We start from the raw sequence: 22313 nt of genomic DNA on the forward strand, positions 1-22313 counted from the left end.
CAACTTGCACAACACGTACGGGTTACTCTAGTGACGTTAACTCACACTTAGCTTCTGCACTTAGGCTCTGGCACAATTTAGCACGTTTGTTTGCTCGAGATAAGCCTTAAGATTGAGGAGGGCAAGGCAGGTAAATGCAGACAAAAAGACAGTATGGGGAAAATTGTGATATGAAATCTTTAAAATAAAATGCTTTTATTTTCAAATAAAATACTAGATTTGTAAAGAATTTGTTTCCAGAAAGCCCCTCTTTTCTGAAGGATAATCATGGTGAGAAAAACCTACCATGTTATATTTGGGATATTTAGCAATATCCCTGTATCATTACACTGCTACAAAATACTAGATACATCTGATCATATGAATTGTTGAAGCATGCATTTGCTTTATTTCATTTTTTCTTTCCTTATTGCCTTAACACGTTAGAGTTATGTTGTAAAAACCTAATCTGTGTGTGTGTGTGTGTTTGCGAGTGTATAGTATAAGAGGTTTCTATTTTTGATATTAGACTTTTTCTAATTCTATTGTGGTTCTAATCATCAGTTGCAACAGAATAACGAAAAGTATTGAATAAAGAAACCTTTCATAAATGGCAAACTCACATGTTTGTTCCTTCACAAGTCCCTGGTTTGGTTCCTTGTCATGTAGTGGAAGGGATCCTTGACAGTGATGTCTCTCAAATGCAAGGGTTTGAAAATAAAAGCATTTTTTTTTAAGATTTCATACCACGATTTTCCTGTACTGTCTTTTTGTCTGCATTTACCTGCCTTGCCCTCCTCAGTCTTAAGGCTTATCTCGAGCAAACAAATGTGCTAAATTGTGCCAGAGCCTAAGTGCAGAAGCTTAGCGTGAGTTAGCATGACTAGAGTAACCCATACGTGTTGTGCAAGTGACAACTGCTCAGGAGAATAATAGAGAAAACGAAAGGTTGTCTGTGTCACTGATTGCATCAGCTTCTACAGGTGGCTGCTACTGTTAACAGCTTTGTCCATAGCTCTGTTCTTATTTCTATCTCACATTATGTTGCCAATTGTTCTCAGGAGCTTTCCAAACAGAATCTTTCAGGCATATGCAGTATCACAGTGTTTTACTTGCATCTCAAATGATTGTAAAATACAGCTGAGGTTGAGAAGTTTTGGGTTTAGCAAGTCAGTTCTCACCAGAGTTCTGTATCCCTGAGCTTTAATTTTTGTACCGACATAGAGTAATGAGAAGGAAGGAAGGAAGCGAAGGAGGGAGGGAGGGAGCTAGCCAGAACAACAAATGCTAGCATTCCTAACCCTCTGTCATAGTTAAGTTTATGTGTCAACTAATTAGGCCACAGAATTAAGACCATGATGAATAGCTATTATACAGATATTTATATCCTATATAATTTAAACGTATCTAAAGCAACAGCTCCATATTTTCACTACATTTTATGAACTCATTTTCTCCCAATGTTTATAACAATGGACGGCAGCTTAGAAATTCAGTATACATTTTTAGTTGTTTGCTTGAATTATATAACATAAATTGTCGTAGTTCTCTAAAAATGTTTAATCAAAATCTATCATCCAATTAGAAAGCCCAGTTAATCACTGAAGTCCAACTCAACTTGTAAATACAGCTTCTTACTTAATTTCAGTTTATTTTGGAAACATGGAGTAACAAACTTTTTATTGGAATCATTTCTGTAATTCTTACTTTCAAACTGAATTCATGAGAAAGCACAGAACTTTCCAAAATCATAAAGTGTCTTCTAAATATTTTAACTAAGAGTAATAAAAATAACATATCCTATTGCCAGGAGTGAGGGAAAAAATATTCAATCTATATGAAAGGCATCTACAAGAAAACAAAATCATGTGGTATCTTGAGAGAAGATAATTGTTAAGAGAAGGCATAAAACTATTTTTGAAACAGAATTAGAACTGTTTATTTTATTAAAAAGTTGACACAGGTTATCTTTAGTGTTTATGACTTGCAAACTAAAGTATTTAATATTTAACATGTTTAAATACAAGCAGCAGCAGTTTGGTAATCAAAAGGAATAATTTGAATCATCTCAGAAAAATAAATTCATTATAATTAGGGTATTTTAGAATATGATTAAAACATTTAAAAGAAAATGTATTCACCTTTCTTGTCATCAAAGTACAGAGTCTGTTGAGCTGGATTTGACCACTGGAGGGAGGTGTTATCATTTTGATCAACCCTGCAGGTCAAAATTGCAGTTCCGCCTTCAACAACTGTTACGTTCTGTGTGAGTGGAAACTGTCCTTGGCTGCCTAAAAGGGGATTAAAGAAAAGGTTGATTAAAAGAAAGTTCTAAAATGATTAACTTCCCAAGAGCTATATGGACTTAACTCCTCATTCCAAGTAAAATTTAAAACAACCAAACAACAGCAAAACTATATATTACAAAAAGGCAAAAAATAATTGAAAACCCTTAATCAGAAGACAACAATTTGACATACCATTAGGATTCCTTTATATTCCCTCACATGCTCCAGAAAACCTTCTTCTCCTCCTAGGCACACATGAAGATTTATATTTAAATAGTAACATGATTATCATTAATTTCCCTTGGCCTTGCATTAATTATATGGTGCTAGACCTGGTTATCTTTGAAGATAATAATTTTGGATGAATTGAACTCTTTAAAAGCAGCAGAAGAAACAGGTAAAATAGTTTCCTTGTAGCTTTTATAATCCTGAATAAAGCCTATAAAATATGGATACTAGAACTTTAGATTCAATTTCTGATAGAAGAAATAAAAAAAGAATCCTATTTCACCAGGGTTTCTTGTAGACGTAGCTGTTTTTAGAAATACAAAATGTGCTGGAGAAAACAATGTAAGTATTCTTCAAAAAGTGTTCATCTTATAGAATATCCATCAAAATCTTAAAGTGATTACTCTAGCCCAGGAGATAGAGACAATATTCTTTTTTGTTCCTTTCTGTAATTTCCTTATGTTTTTTCCAATGAATATATATTTCTTTTATAATCAAGGAAAAACGTATCTATAAATGACCATTGTCAATTTGGATATCATTAGAATGTAATCAATTCTATCTTCCTAAGTGTTATACCAATTTATTAAAGTAATTCATGTAATAATATTACTTAGTAAAAGCACTTCTAATAGTTAAAACAAAATTCTTGCACACAGAAACATAATATGTAAATTTCACTGCAGCAAGATGATCTGGAGATGAACTCTGCAAAGTTTGGTAACAATTATCAACATGGGTAAAAAAATGACTTTCTAAAGCCAGGTTAAAATACTATTATGGGAGCAAGGTAGTTTATTAAGTCAAGGATAATGTACATATGCAAGAACATTATGATAACTTAATCACACCCATGAAATATATTTTCCTTTTCTTCTTTAGTTTTGTAATGATTCTGTCATTACTACAAGCACCACCTGAGGTTATGCTGGAGCTATTGGCATAAAGAATCTTATTACCAAGAAGCCTGTTGATTGGCACCATAAGAGAGAGAAGAGCCTGAAGGGGAAAATTTCTTTCCAGACCTAAATGACACAAGCACAGAAGTTCATGACCACGTTATATAATTAAGTATAATATCAAGTATAAAAATCTGCTATCAGTAGCTTTGTCTCCTCAGTGCCAACCTCTTAGAGTCACTACGGCAACTCCCCAGGATATCTCCCTGTAATCTTTAGGGTGGAGTTTTTAAATTGAGGTTAGGCAATGTCTGGAATAAACTCTTTGATAGTTGACTTCAAAGTCAAGGGAGCCAGAATGGGATGTGTTTTGCCTTCAGCTCAGAGGTGACCTCTAGCAGGCAAACATGGAGAGCTATCAATCTTGTGGAGTGAGGTGAGGTGAAAAACCACATCAGAGAAAACATGAGCTAAAACTGAAAGAAGGAGTAATTACCAAAGATATCAAATTAGCAGCTCATAAATATGAAGCTCAGAATGTTTTTAAGATACTTTGCTTAGGTGCCCAGTTATTGACATAATGCATAAACTGAGAAATCTAGGGGAGGAGGGGATCCTTTAAGTAATAAAAAGCACATAACTGCTAATAAATACACATAGTTCATCCCAGATGACAATTTGACTATCAACTGGTACATAAATAATACTGTCTGCTTCTTTAAAGTGGAAAAAGAGCAGTGATGCTTGCAACAATTTCATCCACTACATTTGCAAAATAATTTTCAAAACTTCCCCATATGAAAATATTATCCTTCTCATTTCACAGATGGGTAAACTGACACTGGGTGGTTAAGTGATTTTTCCATGGTGAAACAGAGTCAATGAACCAGTTGGAGTTTGTTCTGAAATTTCAACATTTTATTCTTATTTTTCCACAAAGGCTACTGGGTCATATCACTACTTGTTTAAATGTCAATTAGACAACAATGAAAGGAAAAAAAAAAAAAAGTACTGTTTTAAATATGAAACTTTGAATTCATACCTAGCTGAACTATGTCCTCAAAATTTCAATTATATCATTAAAATCAAATAAGGGAAGATATCAATGTTAACTGTCCTTAAATATCTTATCCTATTTAGAACTTACATTTGATAATTATTTCTGTCTTTCCTTATTGGCCTATAGAAGAAACTAATATTTGTTATGGTGTTCTACATTCCAGGGACTCTGCAGACACTAGCACACCTAAACTTTGTCCTTCCAGGTAGGCGATTAGGACAGCTTCCCTCCATCTTTTCCCCACATGGATTCTGACTTCAGTTCCCTGGGACCTTGCAGCCTAAAATCCCTGCAGTCAAATAATTTAGTTTTTCCCAATAAAGAGCAAAATCATATGGAGAATTTACTAATCCTGAATACCCTTAGTATATGTGGTTTCCAAAATCAATTCAAAAGCCAGTGTTGTAGGCAGTCAAACTTCTTCTCAAAGCTTTGAACTGACTTTTACTTCTGGTTTTAACCTGGAGACAGCATCAAATTAGCTTCTACTTTTCTCTTTTAACTCCTCCTGGTTCAAAGTTGACAGGTTGTCATTTAATTCAATCTCAGAGAGTCTTTTTAAAGACATTACTAAGTTTTCCAATTAGAAAAATTAGTATGTTACAAAGTTAAGGATTCATCCTCAATGTATTCATCAAAAAAGTATTTTGGGGGCCCTACTACATGCCTTGCCTTGTATGAATCAACATCTGAAAGATGCACAGAGGAAGAGAAACTTGCTAAGGAGTTACCACAAACCAATCAGAACCTAGGATAGAGTAGGATGGCAAGGGAGAAGGCAGTCTAGGTGTGGTATAGTACTCATCTTGTTTACCATCAACAAGAATTTCTAAAATTCATTGATCATATCATTGAGGTTTATTTTATTTTATTTTTTTTGAGTTTCTTAGTCTTAATTTTTTAATTGTTTTTTTAGTTTTTTAACAACATCTTTATTGGAATATAATTGCTTTACAATGATGTGTTTTATGCTTTATAACAAAGTGAATCAGCTGTACATATACATATATCCCCATATCTCCTCCCTCTTGTGTCTCCCTCCCACCCTTCCTATCCCACCCCTCTAGGTGGTCACGAAACACTGAGCTGATCTCACTGTGCTATGTGGCTGCCTCCCACTAGCTATTTTACATTTGGTAGCATATATATGTGCATGCCACTCTTTCACTTCTTCCCAGCTTAAACTTCTCTGTCCCCGTGTCCTCAAGTCCATTCTCTATGTCTATGTCTTTATACCTGTTCTGCCCCTAGGTTTTCTTTTTTTTTTTTTTTTTTTAGATTCCATATATATGTGTTAGCATATGGTATTTGTTTTTCTCTTGCTGACTTACTTCATTCTGTATGACAGACTCTAGGTCCACCTCACTATAACTCAATTTCATTTCTTTTTATGGCTGAGTAATATTCCATGGTATAGATGTGCCATATCTTCTTTATCCATTCATCTGTTGATGGACACTTAGGTTGCTTCCATGTCCTGGCTATTGTAATTGTAAACAGAGCTGCAATGAACATTGTGGTACATGACTCTTTTTGAATGATGGTTTTCTCAGGGTATATGCTCAGCAGTGGGATTGCTGGGTCATATGGTAGTTCTATTTTTAGTTTTTTAAGGAACCTCCATACTGTTCTCCATAGTGGCTGTCTCAATTTACATTGCCACCAACAGTGCAAGAGGGTTCCCTTTTCTCCACACCCTCTCCAGCATTTACCGTTTGTAGATTTTTTTATGATGGCCATTCTGACTGGTGTGAGGTGATACCTCATTGTAGTTCTGATTTGCATTTCTCTAATGATTAGTGATGTTGAGCACCCTTTCATGTGTTTGTTGGCAATCTGTATATCTTCTTTGGAGAAATGTCTATTTAGGTCTTCTGCCCATTTTTGGATTGGGTTGTTTTTTGTTTTTTTTTTTTTGATATTGAGCTGCATGAGCTGCTTATAAATTTTAGAGATTAATCCTCTGTCAGTTGCTTCATTTGCAAATATTTTCTCCCATTCTGAGGGTTGTCTTTTCATCTTGTTTATGGTTTCCTTTGCTGTGTAAAAGCTTTTAAGTTTCATTAGGTCCCATTTGTTTATTTTTGTTTTTATTCATTTCTCTAGGAGGTAGGTCAAAAAGGATCTTGCTGTGTTGTTTCTCATAGAGTCTTCTGCCTATGTTTTCCTCTAAGAGTTTTCTAGTGTCTGGCCTTAAATTTTGGTCTTTAATCCATTTTGAGTTAATTATTTTTATGGTCTTAGGGAGTGTTCTAATTTCATTCTTTTACATGTAGCTGTCCAGTTTTCCCAGCAGCACTTATTGAAGAGGCTGTCTTTTCTCCATTGTATATTCTTGCCTCCTTTATCAAAAATAAGGTGACCATATGTGCGTGGGTTTATCTCTGGGCTTTCTATCCTGTTCCATTGATCTATATTTCTGTTTTTCTGCCAGTACCATACTGTCTTGATTACTGTAGCTTTGTAGTATACTCTGAAGTCTGGAAGCCTGATTCCTCCAGCTCCATTTTTCTTTCTCAAGATTGCTTTGGCTATTCGGGGTCTTTTGTGTTTCCATATAAATTGTGAAATTTTTTGTTTTTGTTCTGTGAAAAATGCCATTGGTAACTTGATAGGGATTGCATTGAATCTGTAGGTTGCTTTGGGTAGTATGGTCATTTTCACAATGTTGATTTTTCCAATCCAAGAACGTGGTATACCTCTCCATCTGTTTGTATCATTTTTAGTTTCTTTCATCAGTGTCTTATAGTTTTCTGCATACAGGTCTTTTGTCCCCTTAGGTAGGTTTATTCTTAGGTATTTTATTCTTTTTGTTGCAATTTTAAAAAGATCCTTCCTCTGGCTAAGCTCACCTCCATCCCTGGTTTCAGAGGAGTCATTTGTTTTCAAACAAGTTTATGATGAGACTTAAAGGAAACAGAACTTCCAATTTGGAATTGTAGAAGCTGGCTATTTTTCCAGGCAACCTATGGCCATCATTTTCCTCCTCCTTTCCTTGTATTTATTTCTTTTTATTTTTTGCATAAATATCAATCCCCCTTACTTGTTTCTAAACTAATTAAGGGTCAGGTAACTAGGGCATCTTACTTACCTTAGAATCAGCTACATAGCTTAACATTCTGTACTGTGATTAGAGCACTAGGCACTCACTGTATAAAATGAAAGCATCCCTTGGAGCAATTGCTGGCATTTGTAGGGGAATTTGTGACAATAGAATGATTTAAGTAACTCAAGCCTGCTGCATTTGTTCATGGTCAAAACGGAGGAGCAGAAGGAGAGACTAGTTCCTCAATGAGAAAAAAAATATGGAAAATTAAATAATAAAAGCCTTATCAGTATCCTGTCTTAAAACATTTTTTGTAAAGTTTTGCTTAAAAATCTTAAGGGCTGTACATAAGATATAACAGATGGTGATCTAGAACAGACATATCAAATACCATTGTCAGCTCCCAAAATGGGACACAAAAAGACAGACTGTGATAAATTTATGCTCCACAAGGGGAAAAAACCATAGAAAACACTAACTTTTTTTGAATATTAAGTATAATAATATATACTATATACCAAATATAATGTAACACTGAAGCCCTCTTAGGTAGATATACCTCTGAGATGGAAAACATTTTATCTTCCGTTCCTGGTCCAATTTCCCTTGCATCAACATCCATTTTAATAGTGCTCTTCTGTGTTACCTCCTCCCTCAACCATCACTAAGCCAGCAGTAAATATATGAAAAATACAGCATATCTTCACTGAGTATTCACAATATGCTAGGCACTATTCGAAGTGCATTTCCATTATCAATGATTTAATCTTCATGCTAACCTTGTCATCATCTCAATCTTGAAGACAGGGAACTGATGCAAAGAAACATTCAATGATGTGCCCAGAGTCACATGGCTAGAAAGTGTGGCAGCCAGGTATTCAACTTTTGCCCTCAGTCTTCAAACCTCACATGTGTAACCATAGAGTCACTTTGAAAATAAAGTGAGCTTAATTCTGACTCAGTGGCTGCTATAAAAGAAACATATAGTTTGGAGTCAAACATTTCTAAGATGCATTTAGACCACTTATATCTATTTTTAAATAAGTGAAGGAATATTTGAAATTCAAGTAAAAGCAGTGATATGCTAGAGCCAACTGACACCAGCTCAACTGCTGAGAGAGTCAACTGACTGCAGGTCTTCTCCCTTTATGCTCGGTGATAACATAACTTGGTAGCTTGAAACTGACCACACTCGGAGTATTTTCACCATGGTAATTGGCTTACAACGCAAGTCAATGTTTTCCTACAGAGCCAGTGGTTAAACGTTTACAGAACACCACTGAAAAGGCCACTCTCAATGCTTTTTGAGGGGGCTGTTACATACATTTTTAGCATACAGTTGTTTTGTTGTTGTTGTTATTGTTTTTTCTGAAAAACCAATAAACTCCCTCCAATGCAGTATACTTCTGCTTTTGAAGTTCTTTTTCTTCATACTGTGAGTCTCTTCTTTGTTTTTTTTCCTTTTCCCTCATATCACTTTCCAACAGTCTTTTTCCCCTCCCCCCCACCATTCTCCCAATAAAATGAGCTCCCTTTTTCTCTGCTCCTGGACAGTAATCTTGAACTGCTAGGTTTTTAATTTTTTTAAAATTTTTATTTTATATAGGAGTATAGTTGATTTACAATATTGTGTTAATTTCAGGTATACAGTGAAGTGATTTAGTTATACATATACATACATCTATTCTTTTTCAGATTCTTTTCCCATATAGGTTATTACAGAGGAATGAGTAGAGTTCCCTGCACTATGTAGTAAGTCTCTGTTATCTATTTTATATATAGTAGTGTATATGTTAATCCCAAACTCCTAATTTATCCCTCCCCCAATTGAACTGCTAGTTTTTCTTAGGCTGCTGAGTTTACTCCTCTCTAACTAGCATCATTGGTTGAAAACCATTTAGGTCACTTTCAGTAATTATATGTAAATAATTTGCTAATTTACTGCTGTGAAAGACACTTTAATGAAGAATGATTGGTCAATATTTTGAAAAGACAGCTCTCCTGACCCTGTCTTTATATAGTTGCCATTATTTCTTCAATGTTTCCACTTGTCATACACTTAAGAAAAGATTGGTTCAAACTTTGCTTTGTCTAGATTAGCAATTACCAAGTTCAAAATCAAGTGAACTGAAACTTGACTCCTGTTGACCTCAGTTAGTTAAGAGTTGTCTTTCCCTCACATGTTTCTTGCAAGCCTTCCTGTCTGACCACCAAGAACCTAGCACACTGTCACACAGAACACAAAGAGACAAATTCTAAGATTATGACCACCTCAACCTTGGTGGCAGGCCGTGATGTGCCATTAGCATAGAGAAGCAATAAGCATAACAGTGAAGAGAGATATTTGAAGCCAGCAATATTGTTGAAAGAGAGCAGACAGGTGAAGATGCATGCTTGAACACTGATCCCAAAGCATGGCTCTGCTGCCATAAATGGTTTTATTCAAGCCTTGCTATCTCCTGAACAGATGATGAGTGAAAGCAACGGCTTTCTCCATCTCTTTTCCTGTGCTAAAGATTAAATGTGGGCCACAACAGTGGATCAGTGCACACTGTGCATGAGTGCTTACTTACTAAGAGCAATAACCACCTGAGATATATCTAGACAGACAGGTAGAGGTTGAGGCCCTGCACATCTGAGAGGGAGTTAACAGTTAGTGATTTTTCAGGGTAAATGATCAAATTTTGTGGGTTACTTGACAGGAACTGAGGACCTCATTATTTTTCCTTCCTGAAAATGAGCAAAACTTTCTCAAAGGAAGAACCATATTTAAAAACAATGAATGGGGGCTTCCCTGTTGGCGCAGTGGTTGGGAGTCCGCCTGCCGATGCAGGGGACACGGGTTCGTGCCCTGGTCTGGGAGGATCCCACATGCCGCGGAGCGGCTGGGCCCGTGAGCCGTGGCCGCTGAGCCTGCGCGTCCGGAGGCTGTGCTCCGCAACGGGAGAGGCCACAACAGTGAGAGGCCCGTGTACCGCAAAAAAAAAAAAAAAAACAATGAATGGAAACAAGTAAGAACAAGATGTGAAGAGAATTTAAGATACAGTTTTTCAATAAAAAAGTGTAAACTCCTCATGACATAAAAAATGCCACATATTTTGAGCCTTCCTTTTGGAATATATTTATACATAGCAAAAACTGTCAACTAGTCTACAAAATTATTTAATTCAACAGATAGTCTACTATTATTTAGGGTCTTCCTTTCTACTATTCTCAGCTTTGTGCTTCTCTCTCTCTCTCTCTCTCTCTCTCTCTCTCTTTCTCTCTCTCATCTGGTTCGGGGCATTTACACAAAGAACCTGCATTTTAGAAAGTTCAAGATCATTCTTGTTGCTTAAATTAAAGTCTAAAAATATATCTAAATGCTCACACAGCATGCTATTACTTCCACTAAATTACTGAAGGCATTCTAAACAAAGAACCTTCTAATGTGAAAGTTGTGGCTCAGTAGTTGTATGGACTGAAACACACATTGCATACTAAAGCCTATTGGTTTGAAAAGCACAAATGTCAATAAAGGAGGCTTATAATTCTCAAGAGAACTACGATGCATGCTCTATCATGTGAGAAGGGAAATTAGAGGAAACATTAAGACTGATAACTAAGTGCAAAATATTTCCACTTTTGGAATGCCTCTCTGTTCTTTCAAACACTTAAAATTCTCCAGTTCTTTTTTCCTTTTATTCCAACTTTTAGGTTTGTCTGAAAAACTTTAAGTATTCTGTTTCCCTAGGCTACCACATACAATTTATTTTTCTTTGATTCTACTCCATCCTCTCAGATTCAGCTCGCCTTATAGAGTATAACACCTGCTATCCACCTTCTGTGCCACCCCTCTGCCCAGCCACTATAGAACATGGCCATCAGTTTGGTGCTGCTTGCCAGTTTCCATAGAGACAGGAAGTACTTTGGAGACCTGTGTTCCATTGCAACTGCCAGACCAATGCAGGGAAGAAACAAAGCTGGCGGGCTGTGGGTCTTGCAAGGCCAGGAAAGGTTGGAAGGGCTTTTTCATCCTGATACCGAAGTGTAACAATGCCAAATTGGAAGCTTCAGCAGTTACAATCCTGTAGACTAGATCCTGTGTTCACTATGGTCATTGTGAGTGACCCATTCTGCTCCCAACTCCTGGAGCAGAAACTCTTGGGTACCCAAAGGCTAGTCCTAGTCCTTTGTTGGCTTCTGGTACATGACAAAAGGCTCTTTCAGATTTACAGTGGCTCCTACAGCTCCTGACCAAAGAATCATAATTCTCCTGTAGAAATTTCACCTCTCTTTCTCTTTTCCAGAATATGATAACATTTTCCTGGACACACATAGCAGACTAGGGAATTTATGAGATAACCACTGGATTATTCCCAACTGACCTACACAGTAACTGTAAGTAGGTGATCCAGTTAACTACATAATATTATATCAAGACTAATCACCATTTGCTGTGTGTATGATAGTATTTATGATTAGATTTATTTCTTGATTATCAGGATCAGGGTTGGCTCTACAGAAATTTGCAATACAGGTGAAATGTAACATTTCATATGTGCCTTCCTTTGCATTTCAAAAATGTTTTTGTATGATTGTATACCTCAGCCTTTTGTATTATAAATATTCCCATCACATTCTTTCTACATAAAGTAGGTTTCTCCAATTTCTTCCATTAATTTTATATTGCTAAGCCATATCACAAAATGTGTTTTCTCTACATTACAAAATGCTAAGCTGCAGAGAATATTTATAAAATCCTGGGAAACATTGTTTTATGGATGCTTTATGTTCTTTCTTAGTGGTTATATTGCTTTATCATGTTTTAAAACATTATCTGATTAAGAAAATATTCCCAACATTTTTTTAACCTGTATCTGTACAAATTCAGTTCTTTATATTCTTAGCTTGTTTTTCTGCTTATTACCCCGCCAAAATGCGTAATAAACAAAAGTTGTTTATATACCATGGACCTAGTGAACTAGATTAAATATAAACCTACCTAGCTTTACAGCCAAAATAGATTTTTGTTTTAAAAAATTAAAATATATTTTGTTTTCATTAATTTATCTATATTTAATTCATTCCCTAACATGTTTTTTTCTCAAAAATTCAAACAATAATTTCTTAAATGAGCACATACAATTTTTCAAGGAAAAAGTGAATTCGATGAATTGTTCATGTTTATATTCACAAGGATTCTTTTCTTCCTATACAAATAAGATCTTCAAGTTTGTGATGTGGAAGAATAAAAAGCAAAGGAAATAATTTTAAAATGAAAAGGAAACTCTATGTCTTGCAAGGCAATGTAAATGAATAATAGTGTTTTAAATTATTTCTATAACGTCGAAACAGGCTTACATGGTAATTATCATGTGTGCATTAAGTCATTTTATCTTTCCAGAATATTGTTTTCTGGGTGAATGAGCAAGACCTAGAACTGACTAGCTTTACTTGCTAACTGATAAACATTTGAGAAGCAGCCTTCCAGAGAAAAGAAATTTATCACCACAATCACAGTCTGGTTCACAGTGAAGCTCAATCATGTAACTAAATTCTAAATGGAGATGTCAACCTGGAGGAAATATTCTGGAAAGGAACACACAGATGGCAGGACTCTTCTGAAGACAGGGTGAGGAATATAGTGCTGAGCATACAATAATCAATCTTCTGGAGACAAAAAAAAAAATGGACTGAGTGGGACATAACTGTTTAAAATTGAAATCCCTGGGAAAAATTTCAATCTGATACTAAAAAGGGGGAAATTAATGCATCTATTCTTGTTTTATTTAGTAGGTCTTAGAAGGTTGATATATTTTTAAAAGCAAAAATATTGAATTATAGTACATCTTAAAATATTTTATAATCTCAAGGAAAATTAAAATTCCTAGTAACATTTCTAGGAACAAGTTAAATGGAATAAAAGGTTAGAAAATAAAGTATCATTAAATCTTAATTTCAAATATACAACTGTTTCAAATATACAAATATAACTAGCAAAATAAGGTAAAGATAGTGAGAAAAGTTATAAATTCAGAAAATATTGACTTCAATCTGGTTTTCATGCTAGTTTTCCTTAATTCAAATGAAAAAAAATATATACCAACTCTTAATTGTTGCTTAATATATTGTTGCTAGTTAATGATTTGACTTATATGCAGTAGATGTATTTTGGTAACATCTTTCTTTTGGATTGTAACACATCTATGCATACAATGCATGCATAAATTTATATTGACCATTTCAAGTTGCCTATATATTAATATTCTTTTCATGTATTATTCTCTGCAGAAAATTTAAATAATTGCATTGGTGTACTGAATAGAGATATTCATATAAAAGAGTGACACAGATGTCTGTTTGGATTATAACTCTTCGGATTATGGGATGTAATAAGGAATTTTGAGATGACATTGATGTAAGATACAGGTAAGAAAAAATGTGATATCAAACACATGTCACTTAATCATGTATAATCAGTTCACGTTAGGCATATGAACTATAAATATAGTTAAACAGAAAAAAACGCAGGCCCAAAATGTCATCACTTGTGCTGAAGCCCAGGATACCAAACCTAGATTTAATACCTAACCTAAGTGCAGTTTTGACCTTCAGAAACGTAGCCTTAATCAACCAGTTTGAAATTTTCCAGTCAGCACCAATGAGGTAATCTGTCACGTTGGCCTCTCCATCCTGCCACTCCCCAAAAGAAGAAGAGGTGATCTGCAGGTTAAAAATCATGCAGTTACCCTTGTCTACAAAAGAAGATGGCCTAGCCTAAGAATAATCCTTTCATTAGTTTTGCTAATAGCTTTCTTGCCCCACCCTTCTTCCTATAAAAACTTTCTAGTTTGTACTACCCCCTTAGAGTGTCATCCTTATTGATAGATGGGATACTGCCCCATTCACGAATTGCCTAATAAAGACAGTGAGATCTTCAAATTTACTCAAACATCATTCACTAACATTATAAACATATACAATATTAATGCTTTCTGAAACCTATCTTTCCATTTGTAATGAATTTTGCCTATGAAAGATACTTCCATGACAATAAGTTATTCAACAAATATATGTTTTGTGCCTAGAATGTGCTTCACATGGTAGCTGCTGGGGATACAACTGTGAACAAGGTAGAAATGATGTAAAGTTCTATCTTTAGAGCTTACAGCCTAAAGATAGGCAGGAAAACAAGAAAACACAAACACATAAAGGGAAAAATGTGTTGCTATTTCAGCTGAAAATCAAATAGGGAGAAAAAAATCAGGCATTTAAAAAGTGATAGAGGATAAGAATGTTTGAGAGGGAACCAGTATTTCAAAAAGTAAATTAACTGATGTAAAGGTCCTGAGCCAGAGGCAGGAAAAAGGTTGGCTATTGAAGGAGCTGAAAAATGAAACAAACAAACAAACACAAAAACAATGAGTTTGGAGCATGAGGAGAAACAGGTGAGATAACCCAAGATGAGGTAGAAAAGAAGGTTAAGGCAAATAATGCAGGGTTTTTTATATCATAATAAGGAGCTGACATCTATTCTACATGCAATCGCATTGAAGGAAGCCACTGAAGGAAGTGCCATGACTCAATATACATTCTCAGAAGATACAATTTTTCTGCTACTTAATCATTATCCTTAATTCAAGGATTTTTAATCTCAGAGATGAATCCCTGTAAAAGTTGTGTTTACAATCAAGAACCTTACTGAGAAAATATCAAAGAATCCATGAAATCATGGGGATTTATTGTAAAGGTAACCAACCTCTTGGTATTTTTTATTCTATACTGTAAATAACCTTCTAGTAAATGAAAACCCATATTTTACTGACTTGAGCTTATACTAAAATAAGATTGTTACCCATATTTCCACATAACCCCTACTCTTTGATAGACAGTTTATTCCTTACTTCCACACTAAAATGTCACTGCCTTGAGAAGTTTCTTTAATTAATAATGGAAGACTTTCATTTTGTTTTTAAAACTGCAATAGTTATCTAGGAGAAAGGAAAGTATTGCTGGTAAACTATCTATGGATGTAAATATTATGTTTAAAACAGTTTTCTTTGTTTCATTGATATATTTCCCTGAGTGGACAGCAATACTATGCTATCAAATAAATGAGTTCCTGAAAGGCAACAAAAGTGAGGTAACAAAACATTTGAGTTTTTCTCCTGTATAAGACTGCATTTTATAAACTTCATAAAATAATTCATCTGACTAATACAGAAGTAAGTGTTTTCTTTTCCAATAACTGAAATTTTATGCCCAAGGTAACCATTGCTATATAAATCTGAGACATGTTGAAAGTCCTTGATAGCAGAGGTAGAAACATATCACTTTTCATTCTCTAACGAGCATAAGATATTCCCTGGGACATAGTGGATACATATTTTTGAACACATGAACACTGTGTTCAAAATGATGTCACCTTAATTATTTAAGTGTTGATCAATATGCAGTAACATATGAATCAACTTGGAATATTCCCTAAGGAACAAGTTCCCTTTTGAAAGTAAAATGTAATAACAGTGGTTAATAGGGTGAGTTTTTCACTGTTTGATCATTTCTGAATGCACAAAGATTTCATTAATGTTGATTTCACCCATCTTGTCCATGTTTACATGCTTTGATGTTCAAGTCCTTTGTAAGTGCCACATTATATCTAGGGGAACATTGCCCTATGAGAGCAAGTGGAAACTGCTGTGGAAAAACATTAAAATGAAACTTGATACTTTGTATAGATTTGTACAGATAACTCAGCTCAAATAATTATATTTTTGATTAGGCAGAGAAGGAATTAATACCATCTTCTCATATCCTTTTGGGTTGTGGTTACTACATTTTTAATCTGTTAATTTGAAAACTATAATACATTGAACTGTGTTTAGTGGAAATTATTAAAATTAAACTTTGATAAAATAAATTGAGAAGTTATTTTAAGATATCTCATCTAACTCCTTTAAGTTTGAACAATGTTCTGGAGAGATGGTTGCAAAATGATAACTGGAAAAAAAAATATCCATAGCAAAACCAATGGTCTCTTCACTACAGTGTTGGAAAGAAAGGGTTTACACATGGTTCGTGGTCTCTTCTCTAGTCTCAGGAAATCCTAAAGAGTTGACTCTCGGTTGAATCATCTTTTCTGTTCAAGGAATTCATGGGTGTAAACTGGATCTAAAATAAATGAGTTACTATGTACTGGACTAAGCACCTGCATTTTACTGTCAAGATTATTTACTGAATAATGAATTATCTGTATTGATTAGATGACCTTGTATCAGAGAATGCGAACTGATGACATAATCCTGAGAAGGCTGTGTGACTAACAGGGCATAAAAGCTGAACGGATTCCGGAGCTGGAGGCTTCTCTGAGATGAGGGAGCGGATACCAACTCAGTCTAGTCTTGGGTAAGGAGTGACTGTGCACATTCAGAAGCATTTCAGGGAGTCACAAAGCTTCTGGTAGTTCTTGCATCACTGTATCACCTATCTTGTGACTTTCGGGTAAACTTGATGTCGGATAAAGCTTCTTGAATCTCATGGGCATTATCATAATATATGAAACCAAGAATTATGCTGCTGTTCTACCAAAGTGGGCATTGCAACCATAACATCAGATTAACAAAAAACAAGATTTATGCATAGCCTATCTGTGGAAATAAAGGCTGTTCCAATAAGAGCAGTCACATTATTCATGCTCAAAACTATTCCTCGTTGTCTTATGTCCTTTCCATATCAGATTAGAGCTAAATAGATTATGACATATTTCATGAGTTCTATATACGATTTATGCAACAGATTTTCATTTCTAAATCCTAGTCTTACATGCTTTGATAGATATGAAACCAAAGATGCGTTCTATAATAGACAGATGGATAGATTTAGAGATGCAGCTTTCTCTTTATATATATATATATAAATATATATATATATATAACATGCTATATTTATAAATGACATATATTATACTGATATATATTATTCATAATAGCTGATTCATCTCATTGCTCAAATTTAAATATCTATTGAGTGTTATGTTTTCAAAAATTTTAATAAATCAATGGACTTACAATAATTTATCAAAAATTTTCAAACATAGGACACTGCATTTGAAACATGAGGACACAGACTCAAAGGGCAATTGTAAAAAGTTCCAAGGGGTTGGGATATTGGCAGTAACATGGGAATAAGTGTAGACTTTTAAATGTAACTACTTTCAAAATGGCAAGTATATGTGTATGTGTGTTAAAATTAATAATTACATTTAATAACAATTCACTAAATTCACTTTTGGAACTATAATCCCAATTCTCATTATTGGAATCATTGACCAGCTAATCTTAAAGTTACCTATACAGGTGACCTTATGAAAGAAAAAGTGATACATGCTTTTTCCAACAAACTTTTTCTCACTGAGAACAGCAACAGCCAACTCTTCCAGTTTAACAGTCAAATCTCTCTAAGCAAAGTTTAAATGCATGGAATCCATCATTACTCAAAATGATCTAATTAATGATAAAGTGATCCAATAAACTGCTATTTGTTAGAATTTGAATTTCATTACTACTAAACTCATAATTTATAATGCCATGATAGTTACTTAAAAAAATAATGCTTGTTTAATAAGGGAATTCTGACATGTAATGCACTTCCTTATTCTTTCTTGATTAAGCTTGTGTAGCTCCAGGGCGCAGGAAATATCGACTCATATGGCAGGGTTGATAAGCATCAACTCTCCCTGCTGACTTGGGCCAGCAAGCTGCTAGTGAATTTAGCAGATGTTTCTACTATCTGGGCCAATGGAAACCTTATGGACCTTTTTTCCTTCATCTCCTCCCAGGAGCAAATGTTAACACAGCAGAAATTTGGATGCATGCCAAATAGGAAGCAGAAGGTTGGTGAGAAAGTAGGGTACACTCTTATCCATAAACAGCGGTCCATCAGTGCTTTGAATTGATGATTAAGCCATTTTAATGGCTTATTTTTGTGCATTTGCTATTTCATTTAACGAAACCCCTATAAACCCCTCTAATCTTACATAACAGCATTTACCCTAAACATATAAATCTAATTTTTGAATATGCTAGTTGTTTCAAGATACAAACCAAAAAAAAAAAAAACAGAATCTGAATATATAAAGTAGGAAAATTGTTGATTTATAATAATATTTTCTTATATAAATGGAAAAAACACCTAATTGTAGCTGAAGTTTACTAGACTTAATTTACGTTTTGTTGATGTCATATTAAGAATAGCAATAACAGGCCAAGTTTCGATAAAAATTCTCAAGAAAAAACTAATTAAAGAGTTAAGTTTAGTACTCTTTATTGGGCATCATTCTTATTCAGTTGAATTTTAAATGTACTTTCTGAAGAACGCAATTTGATTAAATTCATGTAGCTGTTCCTCATCTCTCCCTCCATCTCCCCACAGTAAATTACACTGACCCCGTGGAGTGCCCATCAATTTTGTATGATTTAGATTTTTATCACACATATTCAAATTCTGTATTTTAGAATCCTACATTGCCTCTACGCAAGTTTTCTCCTCTAACCAGCACATTAATTTAAAGAGAGAGAACATTTTATAAAAGAGGTGGAGTGTATTTCTTAGACTCTAAAACTAGATATTTCCTCAATTTATTTTAACACATCAGGATATATTTCCTGCTGACAAAGGGATAAAAAGTTAGGAAAGAAATTTGAATAGAGAAATAATGTTGGTTAATTTTCATTTATTCTAACATTGTTTACTGAATACCTACTATGAGGAAGGCACATTAAATGCAAGTAAAAAGAAATAGCTAATTACATAAGCACACAACTTAGTTAATTGATGGTTGTTGTTTCAATAAGGTCAGCATTAACAACGTCCTATAATATTCATACATTCAATCAACTCCTAAAGATATACTGAGAGGCTGCTCAGCAGAAACCTTGTTTTCAACTGTTTCCATGATTACTTTAGAAAGGGCATGTCATTTTGAGCAAAGTAGCAAAGTGTAAGTAGCTAAAAAAATGTTGGCAGTATTTTTAAATGCTTCCTGTGCATAGCACTTATGATAGGTGTGATTAAAAAAGACACTCATATAAGTTTCCAATGCCAAACATCTAACAGTTTTTCCCTCTTGTATACTAATGGTCAAAAACTTAATTTTAAATTCCTTTAAGGATTTTGTGAGTATTACTTAGCTTTGTGAATGGGAATAGAAATTCTGGTCCAGAAAGCTGACAAACACGGCCATGAGACAGAGACACTATAGAGATTTAATTTCCTATCAAAGTATTCTTTGCAAGCTGTGCAGTCTTTGGTTAAACAAGGAATCAAGATGATGGAGACTTTACATCTCAGTGAAAGAACCACAGACACAAGTTCTGGTTTTTATTATGAAAAAAACCCCAAAACCCTCAACAAATAGACTATCTTTTCATTCTCTATATTATCTTTTAGAAGGAAGACTACAAAAGAACTTTCAGAGGCTCAGAATTTATTAGATAACAAATAAAATAAAAGAATTAACAATAGGCTCATACCTGCATCATATAAGGCAGTCAGAAATACTGTGTGTTATGAAAGAGACAGTGGAATACAGAATGTAAAGAGGGAGAGAGGCATTTAAATCCATATTCCAGAATGAACAAAACATTCTACTTCTAATTATTGGGGTTTAATAATTCTAACATATATTTATAATCACAAATATGTAACTTCATAAAATATTCAATCATTTCAGTATTAAAATAATTTGAGGTTTAAAACTAGCAGCACAACCTAAAGACCTATTAGATGAAGGACAAAATGGAAAAAAAAAATTGAGAAAGACCGTGGATCTCCAGATAGATGACAGAATAGATGGTGGTGCCACTAATTAAGATTTAGTTACAAAAGGGAAAGTTAGTATATCTGTTATTTTTTTCCGTTTAGCAAATCACCCCAAAATATTGTGGCTTATATAAACAATCATTTTTGTAGTTCACATATGAAGTGACAATTTCTACAGTGCTCCACCGGGCACTTCTGATTTAAGCTGTGCTCCCTAATGCATCTATAGTTGCCAGTCATCTGCTTTTGGGGGCTCTAATTCTGGGGGAAGACTGGCTGTCAGCAGGGGTGACAGGTGATGACTGGGCTTGATTTCATGCCTCTTGGGTCCCAAGAGTAGAGCAAGCACTTTTCCAGTCTCTTCTCACTTTAAGTTTGCTACTGTCCCATTGGCCTAAACAAGTCACAGGGTCAAGCCAAGGGTCAACGTAGAGAGACTGCCCAAGTGCACAGATACAGGGTAACTTGAACAAAATAGCAGCTATTGGAAGAGGATACTAAAGTAGTTGATTATAGAAGAGAGGGTGATAACATCCCAAGGCAAGAAAAAAATTTAAGAATTACAGAGATTTTTACACCTCAAATGTTTGCAGGAAAATCAAGTTTATAAAAGATCAGACACTTGTCCATGGGGACTGACCACCAATATGTCTTAGGGGCTTTGCTATGGAGAGACTAATTTAAAAAATACAAAGAGAAAGCAGAATGCAGTATTTTAGGAAGCGTATGAGAGGTGATCAAATGAAGATATTAAGTGTAACCAACACTTTTTAAAAAACTTGACAATAAAGAGATTTCACAAAAGCTGAAAGAGGGTATAGAGCTTGAGAGAGATTTTTGTTATTTTATTGTTTACTTTTTCATACAACTTAGTAGCATTAATGCTGTATAAACTTCAGTGTGGCTCAGTTGATTTCTGTCTGTTCTATAGACAATTATTTCCCAAATGTTTGCTTGGATACACCAGGCAGATTGAGAAGAGTGAGAGGAATCAGTACCAGTGTTCTCCCACTTCAGGAAAGGTACCACAAAATAGGTGCTATATTTTATGTCAGTAGCACTATTGTTATGTGTCCAGTCAGCACAGTACTCTTCCAATGAACATGTTGGATTGTCGGTCACACTGTTATTTTTTTCTCATGAGAGCATTAACAGAACTTAAAATAAAAATACGAAGTATTATGAGAGTAAATAAGAACACTTACACCTCACCTAACATTGCAAATCTCTCTTAAATAATCTGTCTTTATTTTGAAAGTATTATTCATTCTTAAGTGCTGTGAAAGCCCATGAAATATTTCCTTTCTTCTTTATAGTATATTGGTAAAAAGCTATTGGTCCATTAGATGTTACTTAGTCTTTTACATCTTTACCAGTCTAATCATTGTTAACCTGACCTTGTACTAATTCCTTTCATTCTTAAGATAAATAGTTAAGGAAATCTAACAGAAAACATAAGGAAATGTAGTTTCTCATTGATTAATAATTCTAATGAATGTAAAACTTGTATCTGATTTTCTTTACACATATGATAGGAACATGCAACCCTATCTATGCAAGTACAAAGTATGCATATTAAAATGAGATAGGGTATAACACTGGTGAGTTTATCCACTTTGATTTCAAAGTTTGCTTCACAAAGATTGTTCACCATTTCTGTGTGATCCAGACTGGCTCCTATTGCTGCTCTGAATTGGGACATTTAAAAAGCTATTCTACAAATTGGATTTCCTATAAGTTAGATAATTTGAGATAAAATTCTTAGTGAACACTGAGTTTAGACACATACTAAATAACATAAATTGTAGGAAGACACTTCGTAAATTGAATTTCACCTTAAATCAGTCATATTGAAATGAGAAACAGTAAGAAGATACAAGGAATGGCACAGGAAAATGGGCAAAGGTGAGAGAAGAGCCAACCATGAAAACATGAGTTTAAAATATAGCAAATATGCTCCATGCAACTGGATATGTTGAAATGTCATGAGAAGACTGTCATAAAAATTTATT

At 34.4% G+C, this 22313-nt stretch overlaps 1 protein-coding gene across 7 annotated transcripts in view; it reads right to left on the bottom strand.

The window, feature by feature from the left end:
* CADM2 (cell adhesion molecule 2) overlaps nucleotides 1-22313 on the bottom strand; it is a gene marked incomplete at both ends in the record, with an annotated part of 1063002 nt that overhangs the window by 234382 nt on the left and 806307 nt on the right. For 6 of the 7 annotated variants that reach the window (XM_082625754.1, XM_082625752.1, XM_082625757.1 and 3 more), the window contains one exon: nucleotides 2121-2270. The exons of the other annotated variant lie outside the window; for it this stretch is intronic. In XM_082625754.1, the coding sequence (XP_082481880.1) occupies nucleotides 2121-2270 (150 nt within the window). The remainder of the gene's footprint in view (nucleotides 1-2120; nucleotides 2271-22313) is intronic. 7 annotated transcript variants of the gene reach the window in all.

Source organism: Mesoplodon mirus, assembly GCF_964341445.2.
Source record: "Mesoplodon mirus genome assembly, chromosome: 6".
Lineage (NCBI taxonomy): Eukaryota > Metazoa > Chordata > Mammalia > Artiodactyla > Ziphiidae > Mesoplodon > Mesoplodon mirus.